This window comes from Camelus bactrianus, chromosome 11, assembly GCF_048773025.1.
Source record: "Camelus bactrianus isolate YW-2024 breed Bactrian camel chromosome 11, ASM4877302v1, whole genome shotgun sequence".
Lineage (NCBI taxonomy): Eukaryota > Metazoa > Chordata > Mammalia > Artiodactyla > Camelidae > Camelus > Camelus bactrianus.
Genome location: NC_133549.1, coordinates 68,611,810 through 68,627,150, shown reverse-complemented (window position 1 = coordinate 68,627,150; position 15,341 = coordinate 68,611,810). Strand labels below are relative to the sequence as shown.

At 34.7% G+C, this 15,341-nt stretch overlaps 1 protein-coding gene across 7 annotated transcripts in view; it reads right to left on the bottom strand.

The window, feature by feature from the left end:
- Positions 1 to 15,341, bottom strand: part of FAM149B1 (family with sequence similarity 149 member B1) — a 52,681-nt gene that overhangs the window by 34,508 nt on the left and 2,832 nt on the right. For 5 of the 7 annotated variants that reach the window (XM_045522718.2, XM_074374192.1, XM_045522723.2 and 2 more), the window contains exons 2-3: positions 14,022 to 14,126; positions 12,940 to 13,069 (exon numbers count right to left, since the gene is read on the bottom strand). In XM_045522718.2, coding sequence (XP_045378674.1) covers positions 12,940 to 13,069; positions 14,022 to 14,126 — 235 coding nt within the window. Of the gene's footprint in view, positions 1 to 12,939; positions 13,070 to 14,021; positions 14,127 to 15,341 lie in introns of those variants that run through there. The other 2 variants (XM_074374193.1, XM_074374194.1) reach the window with 2 other exon arrangements.

Below are 15,341 nucleotides of genomic sequence, written 5' to 3'. Positions count from 1 at the left end.
TATGTGTTTAGTAGCTTCCTTCACTCAGCAGAATGTTTCTGAGGTTCATCCATGTTGTTGCATCTGTTGGTATTCATTACATTCTATTGCTGAGAAGTACTGCATTTTAAGAACATGACACAATTTGTTTTTATCCATTCTCCTATTGAGGGACATTTGCATTATTTACAATATTTGTTTTTATGAATAAGTCTGATATGAATATTCATGCACAGATCTTTTTCTGGACATATATTTTTATTTCTCTCAGATAAATACCTAGCAGTAGAATTATTGGGTCTTATGAGTGGATGTTTAGTGTTAAAATAAACTACTAAACTATACTGCAGAATAACTATATAATTTAGCACTCCCACGAGGAATGTTTGAGCATTAAATCTGCTCCACATCCTGACTAATAATAGGTATTGTCAGTCTTTTTAGTTTTAGAATTTTGGTGTGAAGTGGTGTATCATGACAGTTTTAAATTTGCATTTCTCTGATGATAATGATATTGAGCATCTTTCTGTATGCTACTTGGCCATTCATATGTCCTCTTTTTACAGACTGCCCAAGCCTTTTGCCTATTTTTTTCAACTGGTTTATCTCCTTAATGTGGAGTTTTAAGTTTTGGATACATCCTTTGTCAGATATATTTACTGAGAATATTTTTTCCCCATCTGTGGCTTGTCCTTTCATTTTCTTGATAGTGCATTTGGAAGCACAAAAGATTTTAATTTTGATGTAGTCAAATTTATCATTTTTTTTAAGCTTGTGCTTTTGGTATGTCATATCTATGAATTAGTTGCCTAACCCAGGGTCTTGCAGGCAGGTTTCTCGTTTTCTTCTAAAAGATTGACAATTTTTGCTTACATTTAAGTTTATAGTTTATTTGAGTAAATTTTTTGTATGATGTAAGGTAAGGGTCTAAGTTCACCTTTTTGCATATGGATACCCAGTTGTCCCAGCAACATTTATTGGAAAAAATATCCTTTCCCTATTGAATTGCTTTGGTAATTCTTCATCAAAAATAAGTTGACCCTAAATATAAGGGTTTATTTCAAGATTCTCTGTTCTGTTCCATTGATCTATAGGCCTATCCTTATGTCAATACCATACTGTTTTGATTACTGTACCATTATATTAAGTTTGGAATGTGATAGTATAAGTCCTCTAACTTTCTTCTGTTTCAAAATTATTTTGACTAATATGGGTCTTTTGCAATTCCATATGAATCTTAGATGAGCTTATCAATTTCTACAAAAAGCCTGCTGGGATTTTGATAGGGAATGCATTAAATATATAGATCAATTTGGGGAGAAATGCCATCTTAATATATAGCCTTCCAGTCCATGAACATGGAATGTCTCAGGTATATTTCATTTTTCTCAGCAATGTTTTAAAATTTTCAATGTAAAAGTCTTGTTCTTCTTTTGTTAAATTTATCTCTAACAATGTTTTTGTTCTTTGTGAATTTTTAATTTTCATTTTCAGATTGCTCATTACTAATGTGTAGAAATACTGTGGATTTTAAAATTTAGATACAATTCCAATACCATGAAATTTATCCTTTTCAAGTGTGCAATGTAGTGGTTTTAGTGTGATTCCCAGTGGTTTGTAGTATATGCACAATTGTGCAACCATCACCACTATCTAACTCCAGAACATTTTCATTATCCCCAAAAGAAACCCTGTCTTGCATTAGCAATCACTCTCCATTGCTCTCTCTGCCTGGCCCCTGGCCACTACTAATCTGCTTTCTGTCTCTATAGATTTGCTCTTTTGGACATTTCAGATAAAAAGAATCATATAATGTGTGGCCTTTTGTGTCTGGCTTCTTTCACTTAGCATGTTTTCAAGGTTCATTCATAGTGTAGCACCTATTAGTTCTTCTTTTTTATGGCTGAATAGTATTGCATTACATAAATAAAATGTATTTACAATTGATTTCTATAACTGATTTCATATACTGTGACCTTCCTGAACTCTACTAGAACTAAGAACTAAGAATTTGGGGAATGAGGTGGAGGGAGTGTAAGTTTTTTAGAATTTTCTACATCATGTCACCTGTGAAGATAGTTTTATTTATTCCTTTCCAATGTGGATGCCTTTCATGTCCTTATTTTGTCCTTTTGCACTGACTAGAACCTCAATACAGTGCTGAATAGAAGTGGCAAGAGTAGAAATCTTTACCTTGCTCCTGATCTTAAGAGGGAAATATTCAGTCTTTTCCCATTACATATACTGTTAGCTGTTGAGTTTTTCTTAGATGCCTTATGTCAGGCTGATGAATTCCCTTTTACTTTCTAGTTTTTTGAGAGTTTTTAACATGAGTGGGTATTGGATTTTGTCATATTTTTCTGTGTCAATTGAGATAATCATGTCGTTTCCCCCCATTACTATGATGTATTAATTTTCTAACGTTGAATAGCTGTACATTCCTTGGATGAATTTCACTCAGTCAGGGTAAATAATCCTTTTATGTTGTTAGTCTTGGTTTGCTAATAATTTAAAGTTCTTATGTCTAATTTCAGGAGAATATTACTTTGTAGTTTTCTCTTCATGTGATGTCTGTCTGACTTTGGTATCAAAGTAATACTGGCCTCACAGAATGAGTTAAGAACCATTCCCTCTTTTCTGAAAGATTGGAATTATTTCTTTCTTTAAATATTTAAGTGTATATAGAAATACAATTGATTTTTAATTGACCTTGTATCTTGTGGCCTTATTAAACTCATGTAATAGTTCTAATCAGTTTTGTTTGTTTTGTGAATTCCTTAGAATTTTTTACATACAGAATTCTTTTCTTGGGATGTCTTTGTCTGGCTTTGGTATTAGGGTAATAGTAGCCTCACTGAATGAGTTGAGGAGTGTTCCTTCTTCTATTTTCTCAAAGGGTTTATGAAAGGTGTTTATTATTTATTTTTTGACTATTTGGTACAATTTACCAGTAGAGCCATCTGTGCCCGGGGCTTTTCTTTGTAGGAAGATATTTAATTTATTTAATTATTATATATCTGTAAGGATTTTTTTATTCCTTTTTGAGTTTCTTCTTTGACTCATTGGTTATTTAGAAGAGCACTATTTAATTTCCAAATACTTGGGTATATCCCAAATTTGTATCTGTTGCTCCCTTCTTACTTAGTTCCAAATGGTTGGAGAATATACATAGTATAATTTCAATTCTTTCAGATTTATGAGACTTGTTTTATGTATGCTTGAAGAGTACATATTCTGCTGTCATTGGGGGAAATCAATTAGGTCAAGTTGGTGGATAGCATTGTTCAAGTTTTCGGTATCCTTGTTGATTTTCTGTTGTTCTACCAAGTATTGAGGGTAGGGTTTTGGAGACTCCAGCCACAATTGTTGTGTTCTCTTTCTCCTTTCAATTCTGCCAAATTTTGCACCATGTACTTTAAGGCTGGGTTGTTAGATATATATAAGTTTATGATTGCTTTATTTTCCTAATGAATTGGCCTTTTCCTCATTATGAAATGTCTTTTTGTTTCTAGTAGTATTTTCTGCCTTATAGTTTACTTTGTCTGAGTTCAAATTGAAGCAGTTTTTATGGCTGCCTTGGCTCTAATTTCTGTGCTCTCACGTATCTCCTCTGCATTTTCGTGCTGACTGAGGCAGCCAGGGATGTGTGCATAGTTTGGGCCCTCTCTGGCCTCTCCTGCATGGATATGTGCAGTTTATTAGGGCCTTCTATGACTTATATCTCAGATTTCCTTGATAAACTTCTGAATAGTCTGCCAATCCATTTTTTGCCCTACTTAGTACTGAAACCTCAGACTATCTGAGTCACTGTTTTTCCTTGTTCATATGCCACCGAGTTTGCTACGATTATTGACAATGCTATTGGATATAAGGTTCATCCAAATCTACTGAGCACTTTCTGGTGGTAAAGCTGCTGGTTTACACAGCTTGCCATTTTAAAGTTGAACAGACTCTTACTGTTCCTAATTCAGAGTCCTATCGATTTTCATGAATAACTGCTACTCTATTTGTTGTGTTACCTTCGGTCATTTTATTGTTGGTTTGGGGGAAGATTTGTCAAGCTACTCAATCTGCCATACTAGAAGTCCCACCTCATAATTTTCTTTTATTATATTGTCTTTGTCAGGTTTTGGCATCAATATTATGCTGGCCTATAAAGTGAATTGAAAATGTTCCTGTATTTTGGAAAAAGTTTGTGCAACTGTTATTTCTTCCACAAATGTATGATAGAATTCATATAGGTGAAACCACTTGGGCCTACAGCTTTCTCTGTAAGAGTTGCTTGATTCAGTTTCTTTAGGGGTTTTACAACTGTTCATATTTTGAGGAATTTGTCCATTTCATCTAAGTTACAGAATTTATTGGCATAAAATTTTTTATATTCTGTTAATATTATTTTAATGTCTCTAGGATTTGTAGTGATAAATTTTCTTTCATTCCTGATATTTGTAATTTGTATTTTCTTGCTTTATCTTGACTGTTATCACTAGAGTGCTTATTAATTAGTAATCTTTTCAAAGAATCAACTCTTGGATTGTTCATTTTCTCTTTTATTTATCTATTTTGTGTTTAACTGATTTTGCTTTTAATTATTTCTTTCATTCTACTTTGGGTTTAATTTACTCTCCTTTTCTAGCATCTTAACCTAGGAAATTAGCTTATTTATTTAAAAACTTTCTTCTTTTCTAAAATAGGTATTGAAAGCTACAAACTTATTTATAAGAACTACTTCAGCTGCAGCCACAAATGTGGATATTTTATGTTTTTGTTACCATGTGGTTCAAAATACCCCCTAATTTTTCTTGTAATTTAATATTTAGAATAGTTTTGTTTAATTTCCAAATATTTTGGGCTTTTTCCAGGTATCTTATTGTTACTGATTTCCAATTTAATTCTGTTGTAGTCAGAGAACATACTCTGTAAGATTTAATCTTTTGAACAATATTGAGACATTTTATGGCTTACCATACAGTCTGTCCTTGTAAACATCCCATATGCACTTGGGAATATTGTGTACTCTGCATTTGTTGGGTCTACCCTCAGATCTTCTATGTTTTTTACTGATTTTCTAATTGTTTTATTAATAACTAAAATCTCTAACAACAGTTGTGAATTCACCTAGTCCTTTTTTTGGTTTTATTAGTTTTTCTTCATACATTTTGAAACACTAGTAGATATTTATTTATTCAGAATTATTATATCTTCCTGGTATGCTGTGTTATGGACTGAGTTATGTCCTCTTCAGACTCATATGTTGAAGCCCTAATCTGCAACATGATTTTATTAGGAGATAGAGCCTTTAAGTTGGAAATTAAGGTAAAATGAGGTCATAAGGGTAAAGCCCTAATCTGATAGGACTGGTGTTCTTACAAGGAAAGGAAGAGACACCAGAAATCTCTCTGCCTGTGCATGTGTCCAGGAAAAAGGCTATGTGAGGATGCAGTAAGCCAGGAAGAGGAGCCTCACTAGAAACCAGCCCTGATGGCATCTTAACCTTGGACTTGTAGCCTCCAGAACTGTGAGAAAGTAAATGTCTGTTGTTTAAGCCACACAGTCTGTGGTATTCTGTTCCAGCAGCCTCAGCGAAGATAGGCTGCCTTTTTATCACTAAAAAATATTCCTCTTTCCCAGTGACCAACTCTGTGTCTTGAAGTTTATCTTGTTTCATATTAATATAACCATGTCAGCCTACGGTGTGCATGGTATAACTTTATCCTTTTAATTTCAACCTATTGGTCTTTATATTTAGAGTGCATTTCTTCTATATAGTACACAGTTGATTCTTGCTTTTTTATCCATTCTGCATGTTATCCATTCCATTTGCATTTAATTATTTACATGGTTAGGTTGAAATCTACCATCTTGCTATTTCTTTTCCATTTGCCCCCTCACCCTTTTTTTGGTCCTTTCTTGTCCTTGTTCTGTTCTTTTTTTTTTTTTTTTTCTTTTCCTTTCCTGCCTTATTTTGGGTTAATCAAATATTTCTTAGTATTCCATTTTATTGCCCCTAGTGGCTTCTTAGCTTATTCTTCTTATAATTCTTTAAATGCTTGCTCTATGGCTAATAATAGGCATTCTTAACCTATCAAAGTCTAGTTAAGAGTCAATATTTTACCACTTCATACCTCCCTCTTATTACTTCCCATTCCTCTCTTGATACCTGACACTTCACAAATGTAATAACCATATAACAATAATTCCATTTATATTCACTCATCCTTTGAGGTGTATTTATCTCAGCTTTTACTTCTACAAATATAATCTCCATCTTGCATATTTTTTGCTTTAATCAGTCACTTATCCCTTAGAGAAATCACCAAAAAATACAGACTTTTATATTTACCCACTTAGTTAGTTTCTGGTGTTCTTTATCTCCCTATGTCCTGCAGATTCATCTACCCTGAACTCTGATCTCCGTTACTCAGCAAAATGGGGCCACCATGCTTCGGATTCTAGCTCACAATTCCATAGTTAGAATATTATCCCCAGGCAGGGAGCCAGGATAAACGGGCTCACTTTATGAGTTTTTTTCTCTCATGGATTGTAGCTGTGTGCTGCCTGTTAACCAACGCCTTAACAGACACTCAGCATGGGGTTTCAAAGCCAGAAGAGAATAAGGAAGGCATCTACCTGGGAGGGCATCCTGGTAAGAAATTGGAACGCAAGCACGATAAAGAGGGCATGTGTGTGGGAAGATGGCCCGTTGTATGGTGGGAGCCCGAGAGGGGTGATGAGAACATCTAAGCATTTTTTCTGACCCTGAGCAGTGTGAGAGGGGTGTTCTCGTTACTTTGGCAGTGTACCAAATTACTCCAAAACTGAATGGCTCAAAATAGCGATAATCATGTATCATCCCTCCAGGTTTCTATGTGTCTGGAATTTGCAAAGATCATGACAGGAATGGTTTGTCTCTTCTCCACAACATCTGGGATATCAGTTGAAAGGCTCTTAAGGTTGGAGCTGAAAGCATTTGAATGCTCATTCTCTCAAATGTCTGGCAATTGATGCTGGCTTTCAGCTGGGGGGCTTCAGTAGTTCTCTACATGGGCTTTTCCATGTGATTTAAACTTCCTCACACCATGGTGGCTAGATTCCAAGGTCAAGCATCCAGAGAGAGAGAAACAGAAATAGCCAGGCAGAAGCTGTGTTGCTTTCTAACCTAGAAAATCATGTAGCATCACTTTTACTGCATTCTACTGATTGAGGCAGTTAAATGGTCCATTCAGGTTCAAAGGGAAAGAACTCCTCAGTGGAGGAGTACCAGTATCTTGTAAGAAAGGCATGTCAGATAGGAGATATATTGGCATGACTTTTGAAAATATAATCTGCCACAGTGGGTGCCCTGCTCATGGGGGAGCAGGTTGTTGCAAAGTGATGGAGCACAAGTGAGATTAGAAGAATGTCCATGTGGGAGGCCAGCCAGCTTATAATGTTGGAACCAGAATGGAGGGAGGAAAGTTACCCTGTGCGGCTGGAATAGGCAGCCCCACCCTGGGTGACAGCCCAAGCAGTGTGAGGAAGGTGTCTATGTGGAGGCCAGGACAACATTAGGTGTCTGACTCTGAGCAGGATGAGATCATTCAGTGGGTGGGAGAGTAGAGGGGGCAGTGACCCAGCATAGGGTGCTGAGACATCTGTGGAGTGAGAAGGGCATTTGGAGAGGTTAGGAGGCAGTAGTGTGAAACTGGTTATGTTCAGGGAGATTAATCAAATAAGTAAATATATTAAAAATAATGGGAGCCAGGTTGCTCACTGTCAGATAAAGAAATTACAGATTTGGAAAAGGGAAAAACTAGAATGAACCTTGTCATTTCAGAGTGGAGTAGGAGGAATACTTTTTACTCCCTATTTCTGTCCACTGGGAGGGTTTGGGAATGAGTGACACCTGAAAAGCAGTGAGCACACTTAGCACCCAAATATTTGTTCCTAAATGTGGCACTAAAAGGAACCAGGGCTCCTTGGAGAAGTGACTGATTCCAGGGCTGAGCAGAGATAAAATAGTACTCAAAGAAGGATGGGGGCATGTCAAAATGGCACAGAAGCCAGCCTGAGGGAATTCTACTGGCCAACTCTAGGACAATAAGAACTTAACTTAAGATAAATAATGATAGTGATGTATTATAACTCACTGAACAAAATAGGAATCCTTGAGTCTACATTGATATAAGTAAATTCATAAACTTAAAGTTTGATGAGGAATAGGATAGTAGCCACATAATTTCAAAGTACCTCTCCACAAAATACTTCTAAATACAAATAGAAAAAAATAATAAGGTAGAAGACACCAGTTTAATTACGTGATCAAAGTGAACATCATCAGTAATGGGACAAATGGAATCATGTGCCACACAACAATGCGATGAGAAAAACAGGCTCATTTGTGTGATACCACAGATTGAAGAACTGTTCCAGATTGAGGGAAACTAGAGAGACATGACAATGTGATACGACTTTTGCTATAAAGGATATTATTGGGACAACTAGTGAAACTAATGCAATCTATGGATTAGACGGTAGCAATATATCAGTGTTAATTTCCCAAATTTGATGACTGTACTCCAGTTATACAGTGCCCTTGTTTGAAGGAAATACACACTAAAATATTTGGTGTGAGGGAGCATCATGTCAGTGACTTACTATCCATTTGTTCAGGAGAAAAACATTTGGCCCTTCATACCCGTGTGTTTGTAAATGTAAAATATGTTTACATTGTATTAGGTATTACAAATAATCTAGAGATGATTTAAAGTGTGTGGGAGGATATGTGTAGGTTATATGCAAATACTGCACCCTTTTATATAAGAGACTTGAGCATCCGTGGAGTTTGGTATCCATGGGGGGTCCTGAAACCAATCCCCCACATATATGGAGGAATGACTGTTCTTTTTACTATACTTACAAACTTTTCTGTAAGTTTGAGGTTGTTTCAGGTTTTTAAGGAAACACAATATGTAGTAATTGCAACTTTGATCACAAAATCTGATTTTCATTAAGACACGCCTTACTAACAAAATAATAGATTTCAAAGGAATTACCTACTCTGACATACATGTGAAATCTGCAATTAAATGTTTCTGTAATACAAAGAAAATATCAACATTATTTATATACTAACCGGAAACCTTGAAAAAATCATATAATTATAGGTATAAATATCAAAGAGAAACGTATTCTTCAAAAAATTAAACATAGAGTTTTTATGTGACCCAGCAGTTCCACTCCTAGGTATATACCCAAGAATATTCAAAACATGTGTCCACAGAAAAATTTGTATACAAATGTTCATAGTGGCATTATTCATAACAGCCCAAAACTGAAACATCCCAAATGTCCATCATCAGATGAATGGATAAACAAAGTTTGGTATATCCATGCAATGGAATTATATTCATTAATAAAAAAGAACTACCAACACATGCTATAACATGGAAACCTTATATGCTAGGTGAGATAAGCCAGACACAAAAGGTAACATAATGCATGATTCACTTATGTGAAATGTTAGAATAGGCAAATCCATATAGACAAACAACATTAGTGGTGGCCAGGGGCTGAGTGGAGAGAGGAATGGAGAGTGATAGCTAATGGAGACAGGGTTTCTTTTTGGGGTGATGAAAATGTTCTGGAATTAGATAGTGATGACAGTTGTGCAACTCTGTGAATATACAACTCTGTGAATATAAACCACTTTAAAAGAGTGAACTTTGTGTGAATATTGTAGTAAATAATAAAAATAAATCCAATGAAAGTTTAATCTAGTATTCTACAAGATAAGAAAAACATTTAAATTAAATATCAAAAGTTTTAAAAATATGGCAAAGACTATAAATTTCTCCCAGAAGCCAACATTACCTAGAACGCTGTTCCCTTAAAAAAATAGGAATTCTACACCTATATACTAGCAACAAATAGATTAAAAATATAAATTTTAATATTATACCATGCAATGTACCTAGGAATAAATCTTCAACAAATGTACATTACCATTATGGATAAAATTATAAAAATTATTAAAAGGCCTTAAAGAAATGGATATTAAATGGGAAGTTTTATATAACAGATTCCAAATCAGGAGAACTCAGTATCATAAAGCTAGCAATCCTCCCCAAGTTGACCTATGCAATTTAAGTCTGATTCTAACATACATGAAAAGGATTGGCCAAGGCAGTTACTGAACAATGCAGTTAGAGTTCACTATCAGATTTTATGGATTATTATAAAGCTATAGTTTAATTAAAACCAGCTGTATTAGCCTGAGTTTAGATCAGTTTAGAGAGCCCAGGAAAAGACCCTTTCATATTTTAAAACTTAATCTATAACAGAGGTAAGATAGCAAAATCAGTGGGGAAAGGATGCAACAATACTACTGGAAATGATACTGCCTTCTATGGAAGAAGTTGGAAACGTGTGTGCATTTTCAGTGATCATAACGGCCAGGGGGTGCTACAGGTATTTAATAGGCAGGGAACATGAATACTAAACATCCTGCTACGTTTCTGTACAACAGCCATACCCAAAATGCCAAAAATGCACTTGCTTAGAAATCCTGAACTAGTCAGTACATGGTGCTGAAACAATTCATTGTCTGTATGGAAAATTAAAATTATGATCCATATACCACATACAAAAAACAATTCCAGGGGGATTAAAGACACAAGTGTGGAAATTGTGAAAGTTACAGAAGCCACATACCAGGAAAATATATTTGCAATACATTTAATAAAGAGGAGGAGGGTATAGCTCAGTGGTAGAGTGCATGCTTAGCATGCACGAGGTCCTGGGTTCAATCCCCAGTGCCTCTTCTAAAAATAAATAAATCTAATCCCCCCCCAAAAAAACACCTAAAAAATTAAACCTCTATAAAAAATAAAGGATGAGTATATCAGTGATTAATTGCATTTAGTTACTACTAACAAAAACAGTAACAGTGGCTTCAAGAAGATAAAAGTTTATTTTTCTCTCATAAAAAATTAATCTAGGGGTAGGCATTAAAAAGCTGATGTGGTGGCTCCATGGATATCAAGGACTCTGTTTCTTCTATCACTTCCATCCTCAATGATGCTTTATGATCTAAGACGGCTATTTTACCTTTAGTTATAGTTCCATGTTCCAGGCAGTAATTAGGAGTAAGGAGGTAAATGGAAAAAATGGCATTCCAGAAAGCCCCATCTCCTGACTTATTGTACAATTCATTAGCTACCTTTACCTGTAACAGAGGTTAGTAAATAAATTTTCAACTGGGTACAATACCAAAAGTTCTGTCATTCTATAGGGAGAATGGATATAACACAGCTTCCTTAGAGTCTCTACGTATCTGGAACAGGGATCAGCAAACTATGGCTAGTGGGACAAATCCAGCCCACAGCCTGTTTTGTAAATAAAATTTTACTGGAACACCATCATGCCCATTTATTTACGTAGTGCCTGTGGCTGCATTCTCACTGAGAGCTGAGGGTCCTGCCAGTCTTCAAAGCCTGAAATATTTACTATTTAGTCTTTTACAGATAAAGTACACCTACCACCCCTAATCTGAAAGATAAAGAACTGCTACCAATTACTTTGAAAATAATAAGCAAATACATAAATGAGTATGAAATATAAATAGGCAATTTACAGACTACAAATATGTGCAATATCGTGTCTGAACTCTCCAAACAACGCTGATCAAAAGAAGCCAGATATAAAGAATTCATATTGTAGGATCCCATTTATATGAAGGGCAAGAACAAGTAAAACTAGTGACAGAGGTCAGAATAGTGATTATCTTTGGGGTTGGGAGAAGGCATCTAGGAGCTTTGTGGGGGTCCTGACTGTCTATATATTCATCTGTGTACTGTTTTCATACACATACACACACACATGCATGTATGCACACACAAAATGTAAGTTATGCAATTTTCTGTAAGCTGTGCAACATTTTTTTCTAACCAACCCCACTGCATCAGATACCTTTTTAAAAAAACTTAAAAGTCTGTCAAACATGAAAAAGTTTGATAATTCACTGTTTTGGTCAAAAGTACAGGAAAATAGGCCCTTTCATATGTTCCTGGTGAGAATGTACGTTTGAATAACCTCTACAGAGGTAAATTTGGTTAACAACTTTCAAAATTACAAAAGCATGTATCTTTTGAGCAGCATTCCACCTCTACAAATTTATTCTCAGATATAGTTATATTTATGTAAAATATATATACAGAGTTATAAATGCAAATTTTTTGTAATAACAATGGCTATGCAACTATTAAAGAACTATCGTTAACTGGAAAAACAAATGGCCCTGGATAGTGTATAATGACAAATGTTAGGTAAAAATAAAAATAATTAAAATGTACAAAGTTAGCAAAGGAACCAAATTTGTAAAAAAGAATTCCTGTCTGGTTCCTTATTTTTTAATTGAAATAGCTTTAGTGGTTTTTGCCATTTAAACTGATATCTGCTATTTAATTGGCAAATAGTCATTTCAGGTTTCAAGGGTTTGTGTGTGTATGTATATATATGTATATATATGTGTGTACATATATGTAAAATAAAATTAGAGCCATATCGTATATACTATTTTTAAGGTGCCTTTTTTCACTTAACAATATATCATAAACATTTTCCAAGTCTATATGGCTTAGTAATAAAGTTTCAAAAACACTTTAAATAACAAGGTAATATTAGTAGTGGAGTCTGCATTAGTGGACTGACACAGCAAAAGGAGCAGATCCAGGACCCAGATCCACAATAACCTGCAATTGTTTAAGCCAAACACTAAGCATCTCTAAGGATCAACTACTACATCCATAAAACAGCAAATACTGAAAGAGGGTGAAGACTAATACTTCTTTACGGCCATTTTAAAGGGTAAAGAAACAATGTAGGAGAAGGAAGGAATGAAATATACTGACAAAATTGACAAATCCTAACTCCCAGAACAGTCTCCCAAGCACTCCATCAGACCAATAACATAAAACTCACACCATATCCCCAGGAGAAGTCCGAGCTGCCTTCAGTAGAGATCCCTGTGCCTGTATAACTTGGAAAAGCAGACCTTGAATTTCCAGTGTCAGCTGATGTAAAAGGTGATTCTTGTGTGATGTCAGACTCACTAAATGCACAATTTGGAAGGAGAAGAGAAAACAGAAAAATTCTTATATTTCCTCAAGTTTCTGCAGCATTAATTACTTAGCATTTTATTAGGTGATAAGCATGTATACAAATATATCCACAGAGGCAAAAATAAGTAAAGAACTTGAAATGTAAGCATCATGGAAAAGGCCAACCTAATTCCTAGAGAACTGATGGCAGCCATTCTAAATAATTCTAGTTTAATAATACTTTATGGATTCTAGTCTACAATGAATACTTTAACATTCCACTTACAACCTCTACCCTTGCAAACTACAGACATTTCAGAAGTATTAATAGTGTCTAAACTTATATGGCACTTTTACAGTTTACCAACCACTTTTACAGATAGTAACCCCATTTTATCCTCACAACAACCTGGTGATGTAGAACTCAACTCCTTTTTTAAGACAAAGAATCTGAAATTTAGTTCTAGGTTTTGAAACTGGGTCTTAAGAGTATAATTTTTCTATGATACCATACTTTGTTTCTCAGAACCCTCTGAGAAGTTAGTCTCCTCTGTTCTATTTTTAAAATAATAACTGCCGTTAATGTTTACTCAGCATTTACTATACTTTATTTCATTTATATTCACAATACGCTTTAAGATATACTATTATCAGGTAAGTGGTTTGCTCAGTGTTATTCAGCTAATAGGTAGCAAAATCAGGATTAAAAATCAGATCTATTGGATTCCTCCTGAGTCTGTGCTTTTAACTACTTCATAATACCATTTTTCAAAGGTTATAAAATAAGTATGATGTTTCCATTAGCTGTTCCAAAATGAAAGTTGAGGGGTACTGAAAATGTGATAAAAAAAAATTCTTGTTTTGTTTCATTAGTACAAGGCTTGATACCAATCCTAAGATTGAAAAAAGAAAACCTGCTATTATCAAGTGCAATACGCAAACAAGTACACTTTGTTTTATTACCTTTGGGAACTTATGTCTTTTTCATGGCTGTCATTGGTAGAGGAAATTTCATCCAGCTGCTCTGGAAGGGGATGATGATTAAGAGCATGTTTTGTTATTCCTTTCCTGTGAAAGAGAAAATCAAAGTTATATTTCCTGTAAAGATAAAATATAAACTTTTCAGTAACTTGATCTACAAGTTAGTCACCTCCTTCTTGCTGTCCTGGAACTGCACTGTCCAATACAGTAGCCATTAGCCTAGCAGTTAAAATGTGTTCAGCTGAAAATGAGATGCACTTTAAGTGTAAAACACATAGAATTTCTAAGTTCTAGTACAACAAGAATGTACAATATATCATTAATTATTTTATCTTGATTACATGTTTAAATGATAATAGTTTGGATATATTTGGGTGAATCAAATATATTCTTAAAATTAATTTCACTGCAAACTGAAAATATAATAAGATATAAACACACACCTATTAGAACAGCTAAGATAAAATATGGTGATAACACTAAATTCAGGCAAGGATGTGGAGAAACTGGATGTCTCATACATTACCAGTAGGAATATTAAAGTTGTACAGCCACTCTGGAATAGTTTCACAATTTGTTAGAAAACTAAACACATGCATTTATTCTAGACCTAACCTAGCCATTTGCACTCTTGGGCATTGATCCCAGAGAAATGAAAATTTCTGTTCCCACAGAAATTTGTACACGAATGTTCACAGCAGCTTTATTTATAACTGAAAAAAAAAAACTGGAACAACTGGAATGTCCTTTGACAGGTGAACTAAGGTTAAACTGTGGTATATTCACACAATGGAACATGATTCAGCAATAAAAAGGAGTGGACTGATACGTGTAACAACTTGGATGGATTTCAAGGGCATCATACTTAGTGAAAAAAGCCAAGCTCAAAAGGTTACATACTATATGATTCCATTTATAAAACATTCACAAATGATAAAACTATAGAAGTGGAGAAAAGATTAGTGATTACCAAGGTATGGAGAAAGGCATGGATGGAACAGCTCTCTGTCTTGTTTGTACTTGTTGTTACATAGATCTATAAATGAGACCAAATTGCATAGAACTATGTACACATATACACACACAAAGAAATAGATATAAAAATTGATGAAAACTGAGTAAGGTTTATACTCTATTTAACAGTACTGTATCAGTGTCAGTTTCCTGGCTTTGAAATAAGTTACATAAGTTGTCATCACTGGGAGAAGCTGGGGGAAGGGTTCATGGGACTCTATGTACTATTTTTGTAACTTCCTGTGAGTCCATAATTATTTCAAAATAAATAGGTAAAAAAGTTAATTT